Consider the following 19,457-nt stretch of genomic DNA (forward strand, 5'->3'; position numbering starts at 1 on the left):
ATAAAATTACTTTAGTGCAAACTGTTTTCGGCAAATTTTCCGATCCTATTTGATAATTCAAAATTTAGGTTAACTTGAACGTTTTGTCTGCACTATTGGAGGCCAAAATAAATACAACTTACTGTAGCTGTAAACAAAAATATGCGCTGAGTAGCATTTAACGCGTCAGCCTGCTCCAAAGTACTTCGAAAAAGCCCATAAATTGTTCTAAACATGCTCTGAAATTGGACTTTTTCGGCTCCAATGCTGCTCCAAAACAAGCCTTTTGTTACTCCTGGGCCTGCTACAAAAAGATATAGCCTGTTTCTATCCCTGTGTTAGTGAAATGCAATACGACAGCCACGGTCCATGAATATAGACAAATTTGGCTTCGCCGCAGAACAAGAAAGTTAGGCAGCAAAGCCATTTTATAAATCAGCCAAGAAAAGCTTTTTGAACAGCAGGTAAAAAATATATTTTAATTTATTCGTGTGATGCGACACTATATAGATCGCCATAGTTTGACTATTACGTGAAGGCTGTTTCTTCGCGGAAAATTAGAACCACAAAAAGAAGTGTCGGTGCAAACTTGACACAATGAACACGCGACAAGTCAAGGAGAAATTGGTCATTGGTCTTGATGTTATTTTGTGGCAGCATCACTCGACCTGTATCATTACGTGATGGTTTGATCAAACTCCTGACGCTCACTTTGGAACTCGGTTAACAGCTACTAACAACAGACTCGCAGTCTTGTCTGCTAAAGTTTGCTTCTTGACAACACGAAAGCGCTATGTGGCAGAACGCCCTTTTTCCACAAGAACCAGGAATGTAGTTTTGATAGGAACGAAAAATCTGTTTTTAATTAAAATGCGTCAATTATTTTTACAAGTCTACATGTGCACCATTGCTAGTTAATGCGAGGTCAGCGGGTACAAACAGCATGCATCGCGGAAATGCAAACACGTAAAAAAAGAGCGAGATCAAAAATACACCGCATTTCTTTTTTTGTAGCTTTCTTGCCTTTGACAGAAACGTTCTTCTGTCATCTTTTTTTTGTTTTGTTCTCGGTTTACACTATTCGAGAAATGACCATGTTTATCTAAGTATTCAAACATGCAACAAGGTTCGCAGTAAATTATTTGGGTTGTAAATGAGGACTGAACTTTCCAGTTTATATTTTTGATCTGCGGAAATTCGACTCATTTGACTGTCAGGCGTACAAACTTCAGATATGCCCAGGTATTTCTGAAGTTTGATATGAGTAACAATCACTAACCTAATGATATTTTAAAGCGAAAGCCACGCAATAATCTTTTATATTATGACAAACAACGCATAACACGCATTTAAGGCTATTGACTGCCCATTTAAAGGGGCTGTAAGCGCTTCTGCCACATCGGTATTAAGTCTCATTCACGCTTTTTAGCCGACATTCACAAAGCTGACGGTAGGACGCCAGATGTATGGTCGCCTCCCGAATGGCTATTGTTAGAGCGATTATTCAGAACTGTTGCCTAAGGTGATACTGGCAATACTCTTCTGCGCGTCAGCGTTCGCAATAAATTTGTGAAATGACTCCCACTGCATTTTGTACCATTTTCAGTCATTCTGGCGTATGCACGTTTAGTCATCCATATTATTTAACATGCTTCACGTCTTCACTGGTGTGGCTCGTGCAAGCAGGTTCATATCCTAATAGCCAACTAATCTATGTCGTTATGTACGACTCGCAAGGAAATACTATTGGTAATCAAAGGCTTAAATAAATGGTGCGTTGTGCGCCCTTCGTACATGTTATACAAACGTCATGCTTTGATTTGCCTCTTTATTTTATAGAACTTCATTATGTTTAAGCCCTTAATGTTCGCACCTGTGGTCGAACAAAATGTGTACTGCGTCCGCTAGCTTTAAGGAAACATACAGCGATGACATAAGACGGCGCTGCTAAATAACAGACATTGATCTGACAACACTTTGCAACGGTCAAAACGACTGTCGTGCACTTGCTTTTGGTGTTGTATATGCAAGGAGATATCAAAACCTGGAATTGCATACGGTATTTTGCAGATGCTGTTAATCATGTCAGAAGAGTTAGAGGATGCCCGGCAGTGCTTGAGGTGGCACTCACGAACGTACTATACTATCAAATGATAAAAGAACGCTACTCTCTCACTTGTACTTTGTGTGTTGTAACTAGTGCGCTTAATTTCCTGTTAACGTCTAGATGCGTGTTAACAGCAACCGTTCAACTAACATTATCGAGTCTCGCAGTTACGCCTCTACACTCTTAATCTGGTTCCACATATGTTCCGCTTATAAGTGGAACTTTTTAAAAAAATTCCACTTATTAAGCGGAACTTTTTTTAAAGTTCCACTTCTTACTGAAACCTATGTGGAACGAGATTAAGAGAGTATACTACATATGCTACTCACCATTGTACCAAAGGTGCTCCAGCAACTTCTTGGAGATGTCTTTGCCTGCTTTAAGCTTGCTTGGAGGTGGTAGGTCGCTCACCTTCAAGTCCAAGAACAGCAGGGCCACCCTATTCTTGTACTTGGCATCCGCTTTGAAGATAAAAGTATAGAAGTCAGCAACAATCAATTCATTATTGCATCACGCGAATTTTGTTTCACAGCACACCCATCATTGCAAACTAATTCCCACTGGCCCCTTACTCAGTATCGCCTTCATTGAAAATTCAGCCTCAGAGCTGATTAATTTCGGCAACATGATATTCTTTACTACACCGAAAACCGAAGCAAAGAAAAAAACCAAAAGCTCAATGTTGGAATACAAAATAGCACGAAAATGAGACATCTGTGGGCATAATAGTTTCCCAGTTTAAACTGGTAAGAACGAAGCTCACCTACATATTTCAGGTAGAACGAGAGGAAGAAGATGGCTCACACGGTATGAAGGAGCACTGAACAAGGATAGATGAGGGGAAGCCTCAGTTCACAGGTCGAGCCAACGTTTCGACAAGTGGACTTGTCTTCGACAAGTCCACTTGTCGAAACGTTGGCTCGGCCTGCGAACTGAGGCTCCCCCCCCCCCCCCCTCTACCCTTGTTCAAATGTTAAATTGGTTCACAGGAAGGGAAAGGCGCAGTAACTGTCACACTTGCTCTGTGGACACCCGAACCGCGCCGTAAGGGAAGGGAGGAAGGTGGGAATGAAAGTGGAAAGAGAGAAAGAGGAGCCGTAGTGGAGGGCTACGGAGTAATTTCGACCACCTGGGGATCTTTAACGTGCGCTGACATCGCACAGCACACGGACGCCACTTCGTTTCGCCTCCATCGAAACGCAGCCGCCGCGGTCGGGTTCGAACCCGGGAACTCCGGCACAGTAGTCGGGCGTCTTACCACTGCACCACCCCGGCGGGGCTTGTTCAAATGTCATAGGGCATATTTTGACAAAGCAGGCTTTAACAGTACAAGGCAACAGGCAATACGCTAATTTGGAGCAGCCAGGGGAGCAACACGCGTTGCCGGTGTTGTGATTCGGGTCTGGGGGATCAAGGCTTCACCACAGCGGGGCCATGAGGAGTCACGATGGCAAAGCAGGAGCAGCGCAGCCAGTAGAGTCAAGGAAAGCGTTTATATACATCTTTCTACATATTGAGGTATGAACAAGATGACGGAAAAAAAGGGAGCGCCACCAGTTGATGTGATTCGAGTCTAGAGCTGAACCTCCACAGCAAACTAGCTGCACAGGATCGCCATCGCCACCGGAAGGTGCGCGGGGAGGTTAATAATAATAGGTTCACGGGAAAGAAAAGGCGCAGTATCTGTCACACTTGTTCTGTTGACACCTAAACAGAGAAGGGAGGAAGGTGAAAGATATGAGCAAGGAGGTTCAAGCACAGCCTTCGGCAGTGGGTGGCACATGGAGTGATCGCTTATGTCCCACTGATTGAACTGCACAGAATGGGCTTCACTTCCCCAGCTAGGGAACTGCGAATAACCGACCGTACTTAATTATCGTACGATGGAAATTGTCTACAACGGGAGCTCCATTTTCTTCCTTGAACTTGTATACACACTTCGATGTGTAAACAGTTGTATATAAATGCTCTCTTTGGCTCTTGTCCTTGGTTTCTCCTGCTCAGTCGTTTCGGCTCCTCATGGCTCCGCTGTGGGGAATCCTTGACCTCCAGACCCGAATCACAACATCGGGGCTATGTATTAGTGCAGAGCAGCGCAAGCAGGGATGAGCAGCGTATCGTGGGTCTGTCCTGTACAGCGCGCTGCGCAATGAAAGGACGCGGACTTGCCTGTGCCGGTGACCTTTCGAATGTACTCGAGGTAGTCCACAATGTTCTCGCGCATGTAGCAGTTCCGGAAGCAGTCGCAGGGGCTCCCGTGGAAGGTCTGCTTGGCCGTGCCGTCGCTCTGGAAAGTGACATCGGCCTCGATGGCGTTGGCACCCAACCGCAGGTACTGGTCCACTTCTTTGATTGAGTTCACCATGTGAGCAATGTTGAAAAAGGGCCGCTCCAGTTCTTCCAGCCGGTTGGAAGACGAGGGCCCTGCCGCCGACCTCTACGAAAACGTATTTACATAAGTTTTTTCAACGGTTCCAACACAACATTGGCTAAAGAAATAGTTATTGAAGCCCCTGCTAAAGTTTCGCTTAACATGATTATATAACTTGCCTTCCTCAGTACTGAGCGATCTTTATCTTTGTATTTGTCATTTAAGAAGTTCTATACGTCACAGTTTAATTGCTACACAGTTTAAAAGTAGAATTTTTCTGTCGGTTTGTTGCTTCTCTATGCGACGACTCCATATTATACATCCTGCAAGCCATTGTAAGGCATACATACGTTAACAACGCGTGTCCGCGGCTTTTTCATGATGTCACTGTTGACACCCTCATGCTGTATACCGCAATATGGAGAAAATCAACCTTATTGTTTCTTCGCTGAGCGTTACGTCACAGTTTTGCTTCTTAGTGGGAAGTTGCTCATTGTTTCTTTTTTTCCCTTCAATGTTTCGATATTCAGTTGAAGGTTTTTTTTTTTTTTTTACATTATCGGGAAGCTAAGAAATCTAGTGCCAGATGCAAGAGTCACGGGCCGTCATACCCACGTAGTAAAGTGGAAAGTAAACTATCTTGCATTGTAGACAGACCACTTGGAGCTCAAAAAGCTCCACCTGAATCTAAGAAAAAATGCAGATTATACTAACGAAGCCAATCGTGTACTTGGTTATTTTTGGCGAACCGTGCACCTAGCACATCCATCAGTGAAGTTAATAGCTTACTTAGCGCTTATTCGGCAGATAATATAACATACAATCGCTAGATGGATCCAATGCCAGCCGCGCGTGGCCGCTTTTCTATGGAGGAGAAAAGCAAGGCGCCCGCGTGCTGTGCAATGTTAGTGCACGTTAAAGAACCCCAGCTGGTCAAAAATAGCGGAGCATTTCACTACGGTGTCTCTCATAGCCTCAATTGCTTTGAGATGTAAAACCCAATAAACCAACTAATATAAGGGCGCTGTTTGCGACTCTTACCAAAGTAACCTTACTAACGTCTCCGAAGCAAACCAAACGATGCAGCAAGATTCATCTACTCGGCCTACTCCTAAATGTGTCACCGAACTAAAACGGAATGATCTTCTTACAAACTTAGCAATTCGTCGTAGCATCGCAAGACTGCCGTTTTCGAGAGATATATCATCATACCCTGCTCAAGTTTGTTATCAGTCCTGCCTACCATACTTCCAGCCACACAAATCACGAGAACACCGTTACCGTCCCTCTCTCCGAGCAGCTGCGCCTCTGTCATCACTTTTTTTTTTTTTTTCGTACCGCAAAGTATTGCAAAGACTTGCCATACACCGTCGTACTTCATGCCGAATCATCATCCTTCAGATCATCAACTGAAAATTTTATGTGAACCTATATCCACTCTGTCATGTAATACCCCTTGAATGGGACCTTTAAATAAATAAATAAATAAATAAATAAATAAATAAATAAATAAATAAATAAATAAATAAATAAATAAATAAATAAATAAATAAATAAATAAATAAATAAATAAATAAATAAATAAATAAATAAATACCCACGCAAATGCAGTGCACACGCTCTGAACTTGGTCTCAAGGCCCCGAAAACGTTTTCGTTTTTCGCAGTCCGAAAACGCTCCTTACTGACCGCACGAAACTCATCGAATAGAACTGCCCAGAAGAGAAGCGTGCACTGTGGTCCCATATTAGCGATTTTATTTAAGCAGGTGCAACTCAGCTGCTAGGAAGGTTTCATTTCAAGAAGAAAAGTTTTGAGCAAGCGCCTTTGGCAGCATTCAGAAATTAACATTACGTATTCTATAGTACGCAATAATATAATGTTTGGCACAAAACTGAAAAAAAAAAAAAAAGTGTTGTATCAAAGTGCTCGATGCCACACCCGGTAGGAGTAACAGGCAGCTTCCGAGGCATGCCTCACAGTTGTCACTATGTGAAAAATATGGTAGCGAGCTTCTCTAGTGAGGATTAAAAGCGACTGTGCCCAATGAGCGCGTCTTGTGGTATTCGTGAAATTTACTTAAATATAGCCCGGCATAGCGCTTTTCCGATTCATTGCCAGCGCGTCGGTTTCATGGTCCACCTGTTGTCACATTTTCCACATGAATACGCTGGCTTTAAACCCAAACGTCAGACACACCTACCTCGGCAATCAAGCACAGCAACACTGCTGCAATTGTCCGTCTTCTGTTGACCGGTGCCATAGCTGGCTCTGGGCCCTGTGGAGAAGAAACGAGAGCACTGTTAAAAGCAATAGAAATCCAGAGCAAACAGCGTAGGCGTTAGGGTGAGAGGCAACCGAAAAAAAAAAAAAAAGCGGGACCTTTAAGCTCCGCATTTAAGGATGACAGGACAGCATTAATTGTTCCCGTTTGCCGCCTCCCTCGTTCTCGTAACGTGCACCTTGGTACTCGATCAATCAGTAGCCTTTATAAGCAGTAGCCTTTATAAGTGCCTGTATTGTCCCATCAACACTGATAAGTGTACAGTCGTAGATAACACATTATGTGAAAGAACACCCGACATAATTATAAATCCTCTCCTTAGTCAATCTACGAACGTGCTTGCGTGGCCTATAAGACAGAGTGTTTAACATGGAAACCAAGGGCCTTAAAGGCTTTGGTGTCAGACCTCACCCTTATCTCTTAGTGGCGGAGCCAGAGCTGGCAGTGCCTTTCAATTAGGCCATGTTATGCGGTCTCCTAGTGTCAGACAACCTGATGACCAGTCAATAGACATCAATGTCGCTTGCCAACCACTACCGGCTAGAGCCATGCGCGTGGCTTTTCACACACAACACTGGCACCTACAACGCCGACAATGCCGACGCCGCATTTTCTGCAGTGCGTGTGCCAGTATACCTAAAGATCTGATTGATACTACTTTGAAATTGGCTGTTCACAACCGAACGAGAAACGTAAGTTATAATAAACAGTCAATGGCCATATACCGGCAGTTTCAGCGAACGCTAAGATATTCTTCAAAATAACGAGTTAAAACTCGAACAGAATATTTGCAGCGAAATCTCTTAACCACAGTGGACAAAATCTGCTACACATTTATTCTAATTATAGAGGTAATTAACAAAAACTATTAACATTTTAATTATTGCAATTCGCTGGTTAGTCTGAAGCGCAAGTTCGAAGCCGTAAACAAGGCGATGCCATATGATTTTTTTTTTTGGAACGAAGACAAATTAATTTTTACTAAAGCTCTGCAGCGTGAAGAATTCCGAAGCTTTTTCCGTACGAAACCGAAGCGGAACGCGAGAGACGCGCAATAAAGTAGGCACAGACGCGACGTCCGGTGATGGCGCGTTGCAGTGGCTACGGCGCTTGATTCGAAGTGCAAGCGGTATTGCGACACGTCATGTACCGTCTTTGCCAAAAGTAACCAGGCTGCGTGCCCCGCTTCTCAGTCTGGTAGTAGATAATTCGTACAACTTCTGAAGCTCTAAACATATGCAAAGTAAAGGCGAGCTTCTGTCCATCAATTTTTAACAAGTTTTGATACTACGGGATTCCATGTTGAATTTAGAATTCAAACAATAAGCAAAATATGCAGCCTGTTTACTTTTGGCAAAGACGGTACATTCTGCTACCTCGTAGCTTGGTCAGCCGTTGTCAACAACAGTATCGTCATTTTGAGAGGGACGGAGCGAAATATAGTACATAATAGGTTACTAGTAAAGAGGACACTTCTTATTCGGTGCTATAATTGTGTCAGTCGCGGTGGAAATTAAGTTTGTTCATGCAAATGTTTATTATTTTATCTTCAACTAACTTTATTGAGAAATTTTCGGAAGTGGCTCGCACACGTAATAAACGAATTATATTTGGCGCCAATAATACCATGCTCAAAATTTAGTCTCGTGTCATAAAATTGCAGTTTTGTGGTTGTTTGCTTTATCCTGAGTACTTGCCAAGTAAAATGTGACTTTTCGCTGAAGAGTTTTCCTGACGATGTAAATTGGAAAACAATTTCATTAAAGTCAAGCAGAAAACACTCCTTAAACAGAATACACACATCTTGGAGCGTTTTTAGGAGCGAACTCTAGCTTCGACAGCTTTGTCGTCATCGCAGCTCGGTTGTGTTTGTCCTAGTCAACTTTTGCGCTTCTCCGTGGTGCTTCAAAACAAACAAACAAAGCGAGTTTCAATGACTTACGGACATCCAGAAGGAAGAGTGATCAAAACGATTAGGCAGTAATTGTGGCCGCACAATACAGTTAGATTTTAAAGGTAAGTGTACTGAATTTCGTGATGGACAAAACTGGTTGCAAGGGGATACGCGTAAAAAAATGAAAACTCTGTGTGAAGTGATCTCAGAAATAAATGTGTATTGAGTGAGTGATTATAAATAGTCAAAGGCCATTACTCGCCCAAATTGCTGCGCCGGAGTACAAAAATATTATCACTAGGCTCTCTTTGTATCCTCAGCAATCAACTTTCACCAGGACAAATGCCTCTGATGGAAATTTCCTCTTGGTGGCGTAATGCGCCAGCAGCGCTCCTTCATCATCATCACCATCATCAGCCTGACTATACCTATATACTGCAGGGCGAAGGCCTCTCCCATATTTCTCCAATTAACCCGGTGCTGTGCTAGCTGCATCCACTTGACCCCCTGCGAACTTCTTAACCTAACTTTTTGCCGCCCCCTGCTAGGCTTTCTTTCCCTTGGAATCCAATTTGTTCCCCTAAGCGACCATCGGTTATCATCTCTTCGCCCTACATGTCCTGCCCATGCCCATTTCTTCTTTTTAATTTCCACTAAAACGTCAGTAACTTGAGTTATTTCTCTGACCCAGTTTGCACGCTTCCTATCTCTTAATGTTACCCCTACCATTTTTCGTTCCATAGCCCTCTGAGGTATCCTCAACTTAAGTAGAACCCTCTTGGTTCTCCTTATCTCTGTTAAATATCCGAACTCCTCATTTTACCGCATTCCATTTGTCGCACACTTATTTAATCTGCTCACCCGTAAAGCATGCGTCAGTAAAATATAGTCTAGACTACGATGTAAGAATAATATAAGAAAAAAAAAGAACTTTTTATATCCTGGCCTAGACGAAGCGAATAGGCCATTCTTTGTGGTAAAAGAGACGGCCAATCGGAATAATAAAAGAGCTAAGGCACATAACGCCGAAAATTCATCCTTTCGTCGGGTACCATGACTGGATACATGCTTAAGATAATAAGAGGCAAGTAAATCAGCTAGCGCATATTTATGCACCTTAAAAAGACTTTCAGGTTATTTTATTTAAACTAACGTTCAGAACGGCAGTCAGCAAACAAGTTTAGGTTCAGCTGCGTTCGTGGAAATCGAACGGAACATATTTTTGCACCTGGCATGTTTTTCTGTAGCCAACGAGAACAATAGGCAGGTGATGAGCGCTTTGATCATTTCCACACCTCCCCACCAATTATGCTTCTCACCGACTTCCGTGTACAGTGCCGTCTCTCGCTATGAGTACAGCGTTGAAGACCTGCTTTATGTCAGGTCACTTAATACAGAGCCTCTTGCTCGGTGGTGGTATCTACATACGCTACCATAGAAGAGCAGTAAAGTGCGACACGTTCTTCGTGCCCTGTGACGCAAATGCCTGGCACGCAGGCTGTTTCTGCTACCAAAACGACGAAATGCTGACTGATAAAAAGCTGCTCCTCAGTCTTGGGTGTGCAAGGTTCGAAGTACACTACGAAGGCGACGTTTTCCGTCCCATGGCTCTAAAATAAATAGGCGGAAAGATGCGCAGTCTTAACCTGATTACCCGAAGATTGATCCCTAGGAAAAGTCAAATTTCAAACTCACGCTAAAAGCAAATGATTTGGATAATCGCATCAAAGTGCACATACCAGTCGACCCAAATTTCACACTGCGCTTTCACATTTTCCATCAAAGCGTCAGCATCGTGCAGAAACGCAGAAACTGGTTTCTAAATGACCCAGATAAGAAATGCCCGTATGCTGTGTATGCTCTGACAGCAAACACGGGAAGCAGTTCCGTCTGCTGCCCTGGCTTACCTGAACAGGGACTCCCTTAAAGCTATGGCTTTCTCATCCGTGCATGGTTACCACCGAACAGCCAAGGTATCTCTATCCGTAACGCTATCTAGACTGATGTCTGGCTCACCATATGTTTCTCTATTTCACACAAACTTCGCTACTTATGCGAGCTAACGTGTCATGCCACTGGGCGAACGCCGCACTGGGTCAAGACTGCGTTGATTACAAGATTGCAATGCTCGTTTTTCAACTCATCTAACTATTATGACGTACCCGGGCATGTCTACAAGAGGAGGTATTAAGAAATACTTGCACAGGACCAGCGTTAAACAATTAGTCAATTCGCTGAAAACTCATACCTGCACGATATTCAGGAGAAAAAGAAAAACCTCTTGGATGAGCTCACACAACACAAGTGGAAAAGCAGGCGAGTAAGAGTCGAAGAGAGCAGCCGAAGTGTGATTTTAAGTCTCGCAAACTGTAGGCAGCGGCTCTAGGCGACCGCAGGTGGGCGTCTACACGCATTCGGAGGTGCTCGTACGACACGTCAACGCAGGGGTGCAGCACAAGTTTTTGTAGGGGGCTGCCAGTCTCGTCGGCATCACCGAAAAGCAGCACAAGCAGTACAGCGAACCTACCTTGAAAAAGTTGTGCTCGCCAACGCTCGCGCCCCTGCAGCAGCAGCATTTAACGCCTCCGCATCAGGAATAGTTCGATGAAACCGACCTCGGCTCCCCTGCCCCCAACTAGCTTGGTCCTAGCCGCCGCTCCTAGCCTACTTCTCCGCGTGCTTCAGAGAAAAGGGATGGGCATCCGTTCCCGTTCACACCATGACGGTCTTGTGAGGCACTCACTGTACGATCTTGCACGCACGCGTCCGGACGGGGAGCAAAACAAGGCGCTGACCTTTCCGTCCTCGGAGAGTGACGTTTGAGGCCTGCCCTCCACGGAGGTCGAGGCCGCTGCCAATGGTGGCAGAAAACGTAACAGCGCGCAGTCGAGGGTGACGGCACCACCGATGCCAGGAACGAAGCAACAGGTGGTGCCCCCGTTGATTCAACGCTTTTCTCTTCTCCTAAGCTTCGTTTTCCATCACTGAAATGCGTGACAGCGTATTTAAGCACATCCCCAGAGAGGTGAAAGACTGCATTCTCCAATGGGTTTGACCCCTGTCTAGAAGTAATTAACTCATGCCGACCGCAATGAATAGAAGACCCGAAATAACAGATACGAAAACGTGACATTGTTTGTAATCTGATCTGCCACTGCCTAGACGTGTGGTTGTGATGTATAAATTGCTTCATGTTCACTTCGGTGGCCTTATAAGGTATCTGTACCTCAGTTTGGAAAATTGCTAGGCGTTCCTTTGATTGGCAGGAAAGAGTCAGGGACAGTAAACTAGGACGATCGGATTAATGCCAGCACGAAAAAAAAAAGTCAAGAAAATTCTCCTCCATTCCATGGCTTAGACTTTTGTTTCATTCCTTTTTCTTGGCTCCTTAATGTACTAAGGCCGACAGTTGAGCTAGTTAATACAGCGCCAAAAAAAACAAAAAAAAACAAAAAAAAAACAGCGCACACACAACAGGACAAGAACATCTTCCCAATCTTTCATGTTCTGTTATGTGCGCGCTGTTTTATTTTTTCTTTTTTTTTTTTTCAGGAAGCTCTTTACTGTGCCTGGTCCTTTTTTATTAGATGCACACTCCTTTGCTGGGAATTTACTAGCAAAGGAGTGTGCATCTAATAAAAAAACTCTCTTGACGCACACATGAAACCGGTTTATTACCCACATAGTACATTGGACAGCGCATTCGGCATCAATGGCTGCGTTTTCTTCCAGTAGTGCCGTCGAGCGGTGACAGCCTGACAGGGTGATCAAGTTAGAGCCCGCTCCTGGCGCCACAAAACGCGGTGCATATAGTTCCGGCCGGTGCGCGCATTCTGTAACGACGACGGCTCTCGCGGCACTTTCACTTTGCTGCTGAAGTGTCGTCAGGAATGCGCATGCGCTGCTCGGACTGCAGATCAGATTCCTTTGTCGATTCGTCAGATTCAGAGTCGAGCGTCAACCCTTTCACATCGCGCGCTGGCTTCGAAAACTTCCTAACTCATCCGCTGCTCCAGCGGCGGCGCAGCAAGTAGACACCAGGGGTTTTCCACGAAAACGCGAAGCTTCGTTTAGGTTCGCTTTCGTGGTCTGAGGTTCGAAGCCGTGTTCTGCGAGAAACATTTCATGCGTTATACTTCGACACGACAGTGCGTTTGATATTTAAATCTCGCGGAGCATTAAATTTTTATGTAGCGCCTCCCTGCGGTTTCTTACAGTATCGGGGAAGATACCAATCGGCTTTGTGATATGCTGCGCTTGTTGCCTCCAAGTTATAGCCTTTCGCTACCTTACTGTTATCGGTTGATAAGTCTTATGTCGCTAAAAGCTTTCTTAGTGAGTGCACACAATGTCATACCGCGGCCCAAGCGCACCGACTGCACGCGCCACCTGCGACATTTGCATGGCTTCAGGCTGATTGCTTGATGGATATACCTCGCAACCACCCACAAGCTAACCTCGCTGCTTCTTTCCCAGATGCGCTAACACTTATGAGCTATACATTAAATCATACAGCTTGAACAAGCAATCTTTAGACGTTCACACGACGGACAGGCCGGCACTGCCATCAATCTCGTCAAACTAGTGCTGTGGTCACCTAAATATCGCGACGAGCCTTTTCCAAAAACCAACGTGCCAGCTTGGCCAACAACAGTGATTTTTGTGCTTCCCATTTGTGAGCAATTTAAAGGCTCACGTTTTCTGTAATTTGTGTTATCCTCGTGTTTTTTTTTTTTTTTTCACTGTTATTGTTCTAATCATGTCATTTTCGTTGTTCTGCAGTTGCATCCTATTTAAATGTATGTTGAAGTAGTTGGTGTGGTGGCCTGGGGACATTCCTTGTCTTGCCATATTCAAGAATTTCTGTTAATTAGAACATTTTCTTTGCACTTTGCCCTTTTGTGCTCTGCTAAATGTTTCAAGTTCGTAAAAGTTGAGTGGTTGTGTGAACGTACCTCTTGTCGCATCTGTAAAGAATTGACGTCCAGGTTCCTTTAATCAGCAGCTCATTCGCACTTCTGGCATTTCATGCAGCTGACTGAGCTTCATACAGCACCTAACATTTACTGCAAATTTGTTGAGATCATCCGAACATCATAAATAATTAATCTTTCGTACAAAACAATTATATCAGGAAAAAAAAACATAGGTTTAAGGGCTTATATAAAGACCCCAAGGCAACTTTTTGTATGCTTGTTCCCTGCTTAGTCCTCATCAAAGACACGGTGGTACTCAAGAAGAGCTACAGACGCACGGCCATTTCGAGGACCAGGATGTAGAAAAAGGTCCCTACTAGACAAAAAAGAGGTCATACGAAAGGATGCTGCTCAGCGGGGAGCGAAGTGGAGGCAAAGATGAATAGTACGAATGACTTGTTCGAGGAAAAATAAAAAGACAAGCGATTGTAATGAAAAGCAAAATAATGCGAAACATGACAAAAAAAAGTCTGTACTTCCGTCGCTCAGCGTTTCCGCTGCACAAGAGATTTATATATTTGTTTGCCGTTCAAGACCCATTCCACGCCGCTTTGAAAACAGCACGAACTGCAGAGAAGGACATTCGTCGCAAAGCATCACCTCGGATGGAATTCAGCGACCGCTCTGTAATGCGCTCCCCCTCGCGCGTTTTTACTGAACACTGACGAAGCGCACAGACAGCAGAAGCATTCGCGCGAGAGAATAGCAAACCGACCGTAACCGTACGCATTGTTTCAGCGAGCTTGCATTCGCCGGGTGCAGCGTTTTATGCGTGCCTTCTACTCCTTTTGTTCATTGCAACAGAATTTTATGAAAAAGAAAAAAAAAAGCCAGGAAAAATGCGAACTGTAGCGTAGACGACGCTTGTTCTTGTTCATTTTTTTTCTTTGGCCTTCACCTTGGAATCTCGCAGGCCCCGCGCATTTCCACCGGCCCCCGGTATACTCTGGGTGCACATTGCGCACAGTGTTTTTTTTTTTTTCTTTTTCTTTTTTCATCATTTGGCGACGGCGGCCGTCCTGCTACTGTCACACGCAACTCCCGGTCGGTCGCGCAGCGTGTACTTAGGTTTGGCGACGTAGCGTGCGCTGTCTTCCTTCGTTTGCCCCCTCTCTGCCCATCAGTGCATTTTATTCCGGGTTGCCGAAAAGGCGGGAGGAGCAGCGGCTTGAATTCATTCAAACTTTGCCCCAGAGGGTTGCAAACTTCATACCGACAGCAAGGGGAGACACTAAGCGTAAAAGGCCCGCATTATCTAGGATTCCTGCTGGACACGATGATAAGCACACTTAAAAAAAAATGCTGCCGGTTGAGCAAAGTTGTCCAAATGAGAAGCATATATGTGCGCAACCACATCACATTTCGTTTCGGTTTCGGTTCGAGGTTAAAGATCGGGCTTCAGGAAACGAGCGGAGATTCGGCGACTGGGGACCACAGTGGCAGCACGCTATATGTTTTTCGGGGCGCCTTAAGCTTTTTAACAGCTAGGGAAATGCGTTAGTGGTTTGTCTGGAAGTGCACGTTAAAGAACCCCAGGTGGTCGGAATTTCTGGAGTTCTCCACGACGGCGTCTTTCATAGCGTGAGTCGCTTTGGGACGTTAAAACCCCACAAAACCAAACCAATCTTATTTATATATAGACTGCATAGTTTATGGAAGACTAGAATAATGGATCGGCGCAGTGAATATGTTATTTCGACGAAACCTGATTTCTTTCATAGGATTATTCAACTGACCAAGTTTCAACAGACCAAGTTTCAACAGACCAAGTTTCAACCGCAGTGACACTATCTCTCTTTCTCTCTCTCTTAGTGAAGTTTTCTGCCGTACTTCCCATCTAATGCAATGTTACCTTTTATATTTAAGAGTATTCTGTGTCGTTTCATAAACACTCTTTAAATAGTTTATGTGAATACAGCACATTTATAGTGTAATATATGCCATGTTAAAGAAATAAGGCTATAACTGTGAAGTTCCGCAATTGCTTACCACGAAAAATTTCTATGCTCGAATCCACTCCGAAGTTTCTTTCTTTTTTATGGTAAGGTCAATGGTTGAGGCTTGCCGGCAGATATCTCGTTGTTTTCCGATTTACCTCATGAAATAGTGCTTTCGCATTTAATAAAGGTTAAATCAAGCACTCCGGTTCTTTAAGTTCCTGAAACTTGTCACCTTTGTATGGTGGTCGGCATTTCGAACAAAAAAAGTAATCTAGAAATCCTTATGTCATTCGGCAAAAAAAAAAAAAAGAAGAAAAAAAAGAAAAACTCGTGGCGTAACCGAAATATAGAAGGACAGCAAACGAGCAGGCCAAACGCAACTCTCTCTGGTTTATTGAAGGATATAGACACGCATTTATTCAGTCTCTTCTTTTTTATTATTAACCAGTTGAGAACAGAGTTTGTCCGGCTCGCCTGCTGTCCTCCGTATTTCTTGCTATGCTACGAGATTTTTTTCGCAATAACATACTGAACCAATTCGCTCAGCAGAAAGTCCTCTTAAAATTCTTGTTACTCCATTACTTGAATAATTAGTTGAGCGTTCAATGTAATTACATTCAACGCTCTGTTCCATCTGGCGCATGAGCTTATTTGGATCCAGCGTTAAGCTACCGGCATGTTCGATATTAAAGCCCTCCGTTTTTTTATTTCGTCTACCATCCACCGCAAAAGGCAGAACGCAGCTACCACTCGAATACATGAAAATGAATAGAAGAAAGGCGTCAGATTTTATTACCGCTATCCGTCGACATCTTCATACTCCCCTCCCACCTCTTGCGTCCGCTTATACGAGGGCTGGGCGACAGGGCAATGAAGCAAAACGCTGCAGCAGCTCCCACTGGTGGCGCTTAACCACGGATGTCACCCTCCTGTACTGCGTGGACACACACCGTCTATCCTCGCTCAGCGGTCAGACGAGCAACCCACGGGGACGGTTCGCTGACCAACTGAGTGGCCTCTACTACTGCGCATTTATTTTTCTCTTTAATTCCTCCCTAAACGGACAACGTACATCCAAGCGACCCAGAACCGAATCTCTTTTCTTATCGTTCCTTCGGCTTTTTTCTCTTCCTTCCTGCTCCTCTTCTCCACTTCCGCCGCTGGAGCTCTGCCCCTTACCATTTTCCTTCGTGTGCCTCGCTGATGGCCCACAGCGATTTCTGTGAACACCTCAGAGTGCGCTTTATTATACTTTGCCCTCTAGCGTGCAGCGGACGAGTTAGGCTGCTTAATGACGTGGCTGCGGCACAGCGCCAGCGTAGCAACCGGTCCGGGCGGATCTGCGCGGGCTATACGCGGACGATCTCATGCACTGCCGCTCTGCATCTTAGGCCCTCCGAATCAATTCGCGACTATCAAAGTACGCCGCTGCCACCTGGTGTGAGTCAGTACTGCCGCACCCGTGCTACGTTCTTTTATCTCCCTTAACTTCAGGACAAAATGCCTATGCAGTGAAGCCATGTTTTGGTCATTATTTTCTTTTCTCTTGCTTCAGTGGAGCTTAAAGAACTCCCAAAGAGCGTGAGCTTCGTAAATAACCAAGCGCATCACAGCGGGAGATTCCGTGAAACATTTTCTGTTTCGGGATGTGCTCTTGCTGATGACGCCACTCAAATGGTTTGGTTTGGTTTGTAGAGTTTAACGTCCTGAAGCGACTCAGGCAAGCAAACTAGGCTAGATATAAGGCAACCAGAAAAGAAAACAAGGTGCTTCTTGGAAAAGCAGTGAAAAAAAAAAAAAAAAGCAATATACCACAGCACGAACCTAGGTTGACTGTCTACTGTTTATATGTTCAACAACGAGGGTAAGCACAGGCAGCTAGATGAGAGGTTGCCTTGCCCTGACGGCATGACTATATAGATAGTCGTGCCGTCAGGATAGAGCGGGGGGGGGGGGGGGGGGGGGGGAAGAGACGGTGGCATGCCTAGCTCAAGTCTTTTTGTCGGGGTTGCAAACTCATGCTGAACCCTCTGTCTGCAAAGCTCAACGCTTTAAAGTAAGCTAAGATTCAAGATTTATAAGCGTTAAGGCCCTCTACTGGACCTGTAACGAAAGTTTTCGAATACTTAGATTTTAATTCCACAAGCGCCCCTCTCACACTGCTTTAAGAGAGGCTTCCAATAGCTGCTCACATAGCGATCCTTAGATAATCACGGACCTATATCTGTTTCTCGGTCTATACTTGCTTAATATTTCTTCTAGCCTCTCTCTATTGTCCGTCTATATCTATCACTATATGTACAGTAATGAGCAACACGACATATGTATATATAGTTTCAGTTACCTTCGTGTAAATTCAAAATATTTTGAAAATAAACTACCACTTTGATATTTCTGAATACATTTTGTGCAATGAGACACTTAAGCCCCCGCTCCAATGATATGACGCGCTAGCGAAGGATATCACCCAAAACGTAAAGAGCCTGCCTGCGGTCTAGGAGTAACGTGCCTGACTAGGCATCCAAGAGCACTGGAAAGTTGAAGCTTATTCCACCTCTGCACCTCAAACGAGCAACATGAGTTTGGAGCTCCTTCCAACTTTCCGATGTGGTGGGGCCTCGTTACGTCCCACAAACCACCGGGCAATCAGTACTCGGCCATTTAAGTTGCGCTGCCAGTTAGCACTTACCAGCGACACGCTCGTGCTTTTTTTTTTTTTTTTTTTTGCACCCAGCGCCGACGCCCCGACGCCGAATTTTCTGCTTAACGTGCCCTTTCACGCCATCGTGTTAGTTACCTTTTCTTCAGTCAGGAATATCCCGCAGAGTTATGTTCTCGTTTCAGTTCGTTTTTCACATAAGTCCGTTCATGAGCGCTCACCGTTGCATTCGTTTTCCATCTGTCCGAAATTTTTGTTAACTTGCTGACACTTTCAAGTGACATGTTCTGCAGTCGCGTGAATCATTGTACATATTTAAAAGCAACTGGCTGGACGAAGAGTCACCACGAATGCACAAACAGCAAATATCCGCGGCTACAACTTTGGGATGAAACGTCATCAGCTTTCAGTGCTTTTGAGATTAATGCAGTCAGACGCTTTGGCAGTTAGGAAGAGATACATTTTTAGAGGAGGTTTAATTTTTCAACCTTATGCGGGGCAGGCTGACCTATAAGCTTTCACAAAAAAAACATTGTACACACGAGTTGAGGGTAGTGTCGACTTTTTGCATCGACATTTCCACAGATTGTTCATAGTATCAATATATACAGTGACTCTACAAACTATGAAACGTGACGTGTCATGTGCTGGGCTAACCGACTGGAGCGGAGCTAAATACCTGCACACCTGTGAAAAGAATTGGACTTTAGGATGATATAAGAAAATTTACACATGGTGTGGGCATATGAATATAGGAAATAGGTGTTTTATCAAATAAATAGAAGTTCTTGTCCTGTGGAAATTGTAAAATTCGTTCTATATTTTGTTTTGCCTCAAACGTGCATTGCATGAGCATCGCTATCAACTTTACACGTTAAACCATACAGACTGGAATGTTGCGTCATCACCTGATTGTCCTTTTGAAGAACCGGTCATTTTCGGCAACATGTAACGTGTAATCAGCCAAAATGTCTATTCTGTGGTAATTGGAAAGGTGGCGGTTCCATAGGCGGGCTGCAATCTGGGTTTTGGCTGCGAGTTTAAGCAAAACGACAGCCCGAAACATCTTGTACGCTTGATAGAAGTTGGCAGAAGAGGAATGCTGATCTTTTGAAGAGGTCAAGCCGGTCTATACTGAGGTTATTTGTATTGAAAACCTCTTCATGAGATTCGTGCTTCTTACGAGAGACAAAAAATCTAGAAGCCCACAGGAGAGTTTTGACCAGCTGCTGTGGAATACAACTAGAA

General features: G+C 44.4%; 1 protein-coding gene across 1 annotated transcript in view; it reads right to left on the reverse strand.

Annotated features, from left to right (window-relative positions):
- The window catches only part of LOC146185749 (dermonecrotic toxin LbSicTox-betaIA1a-like), a 56,594-nt gene that overhangs the window by 12,188 nt on the left and 24,949 nt on the right, over positions 1–19,457 (reverse strand). The window contains exons 2-4 of the mRNA XM_084606678.1: positions 6,660–6,734; positions 4,256–4,523; positions 2,416–2,547 (exon numbers count right to left, since the gene is read on the reverse strand). Coding sequence (XP_084462804.1) covers positions 2,416–2,547; positions 4,256–4,523; positions 6,660–6,719 — 460 coding nt within the window. The 5' untranslated portion in view covers positions 6,720–6,734. The remainder of the gene's footprint in view (positions 1–2,415; positions 2,548–4,255; positions 4,524–6,659; positions 6,735–19,457) is intronic.

Source organism: Amblyomma maculatum, chromosome 6 (assembly GCF_055883805.1).
Source record: "Amblyomma maculatum isolate TAMU_Amacu chromosome 6, ASM5588380v1, whole genome shotgun sequence".
Taxonomy (NCBI): Eukaryota; Metazoa; Arthropoda; class Arachnida; order Ixodida; family Ixodidae; genus Amblyomma; species Amblyomma maculatum.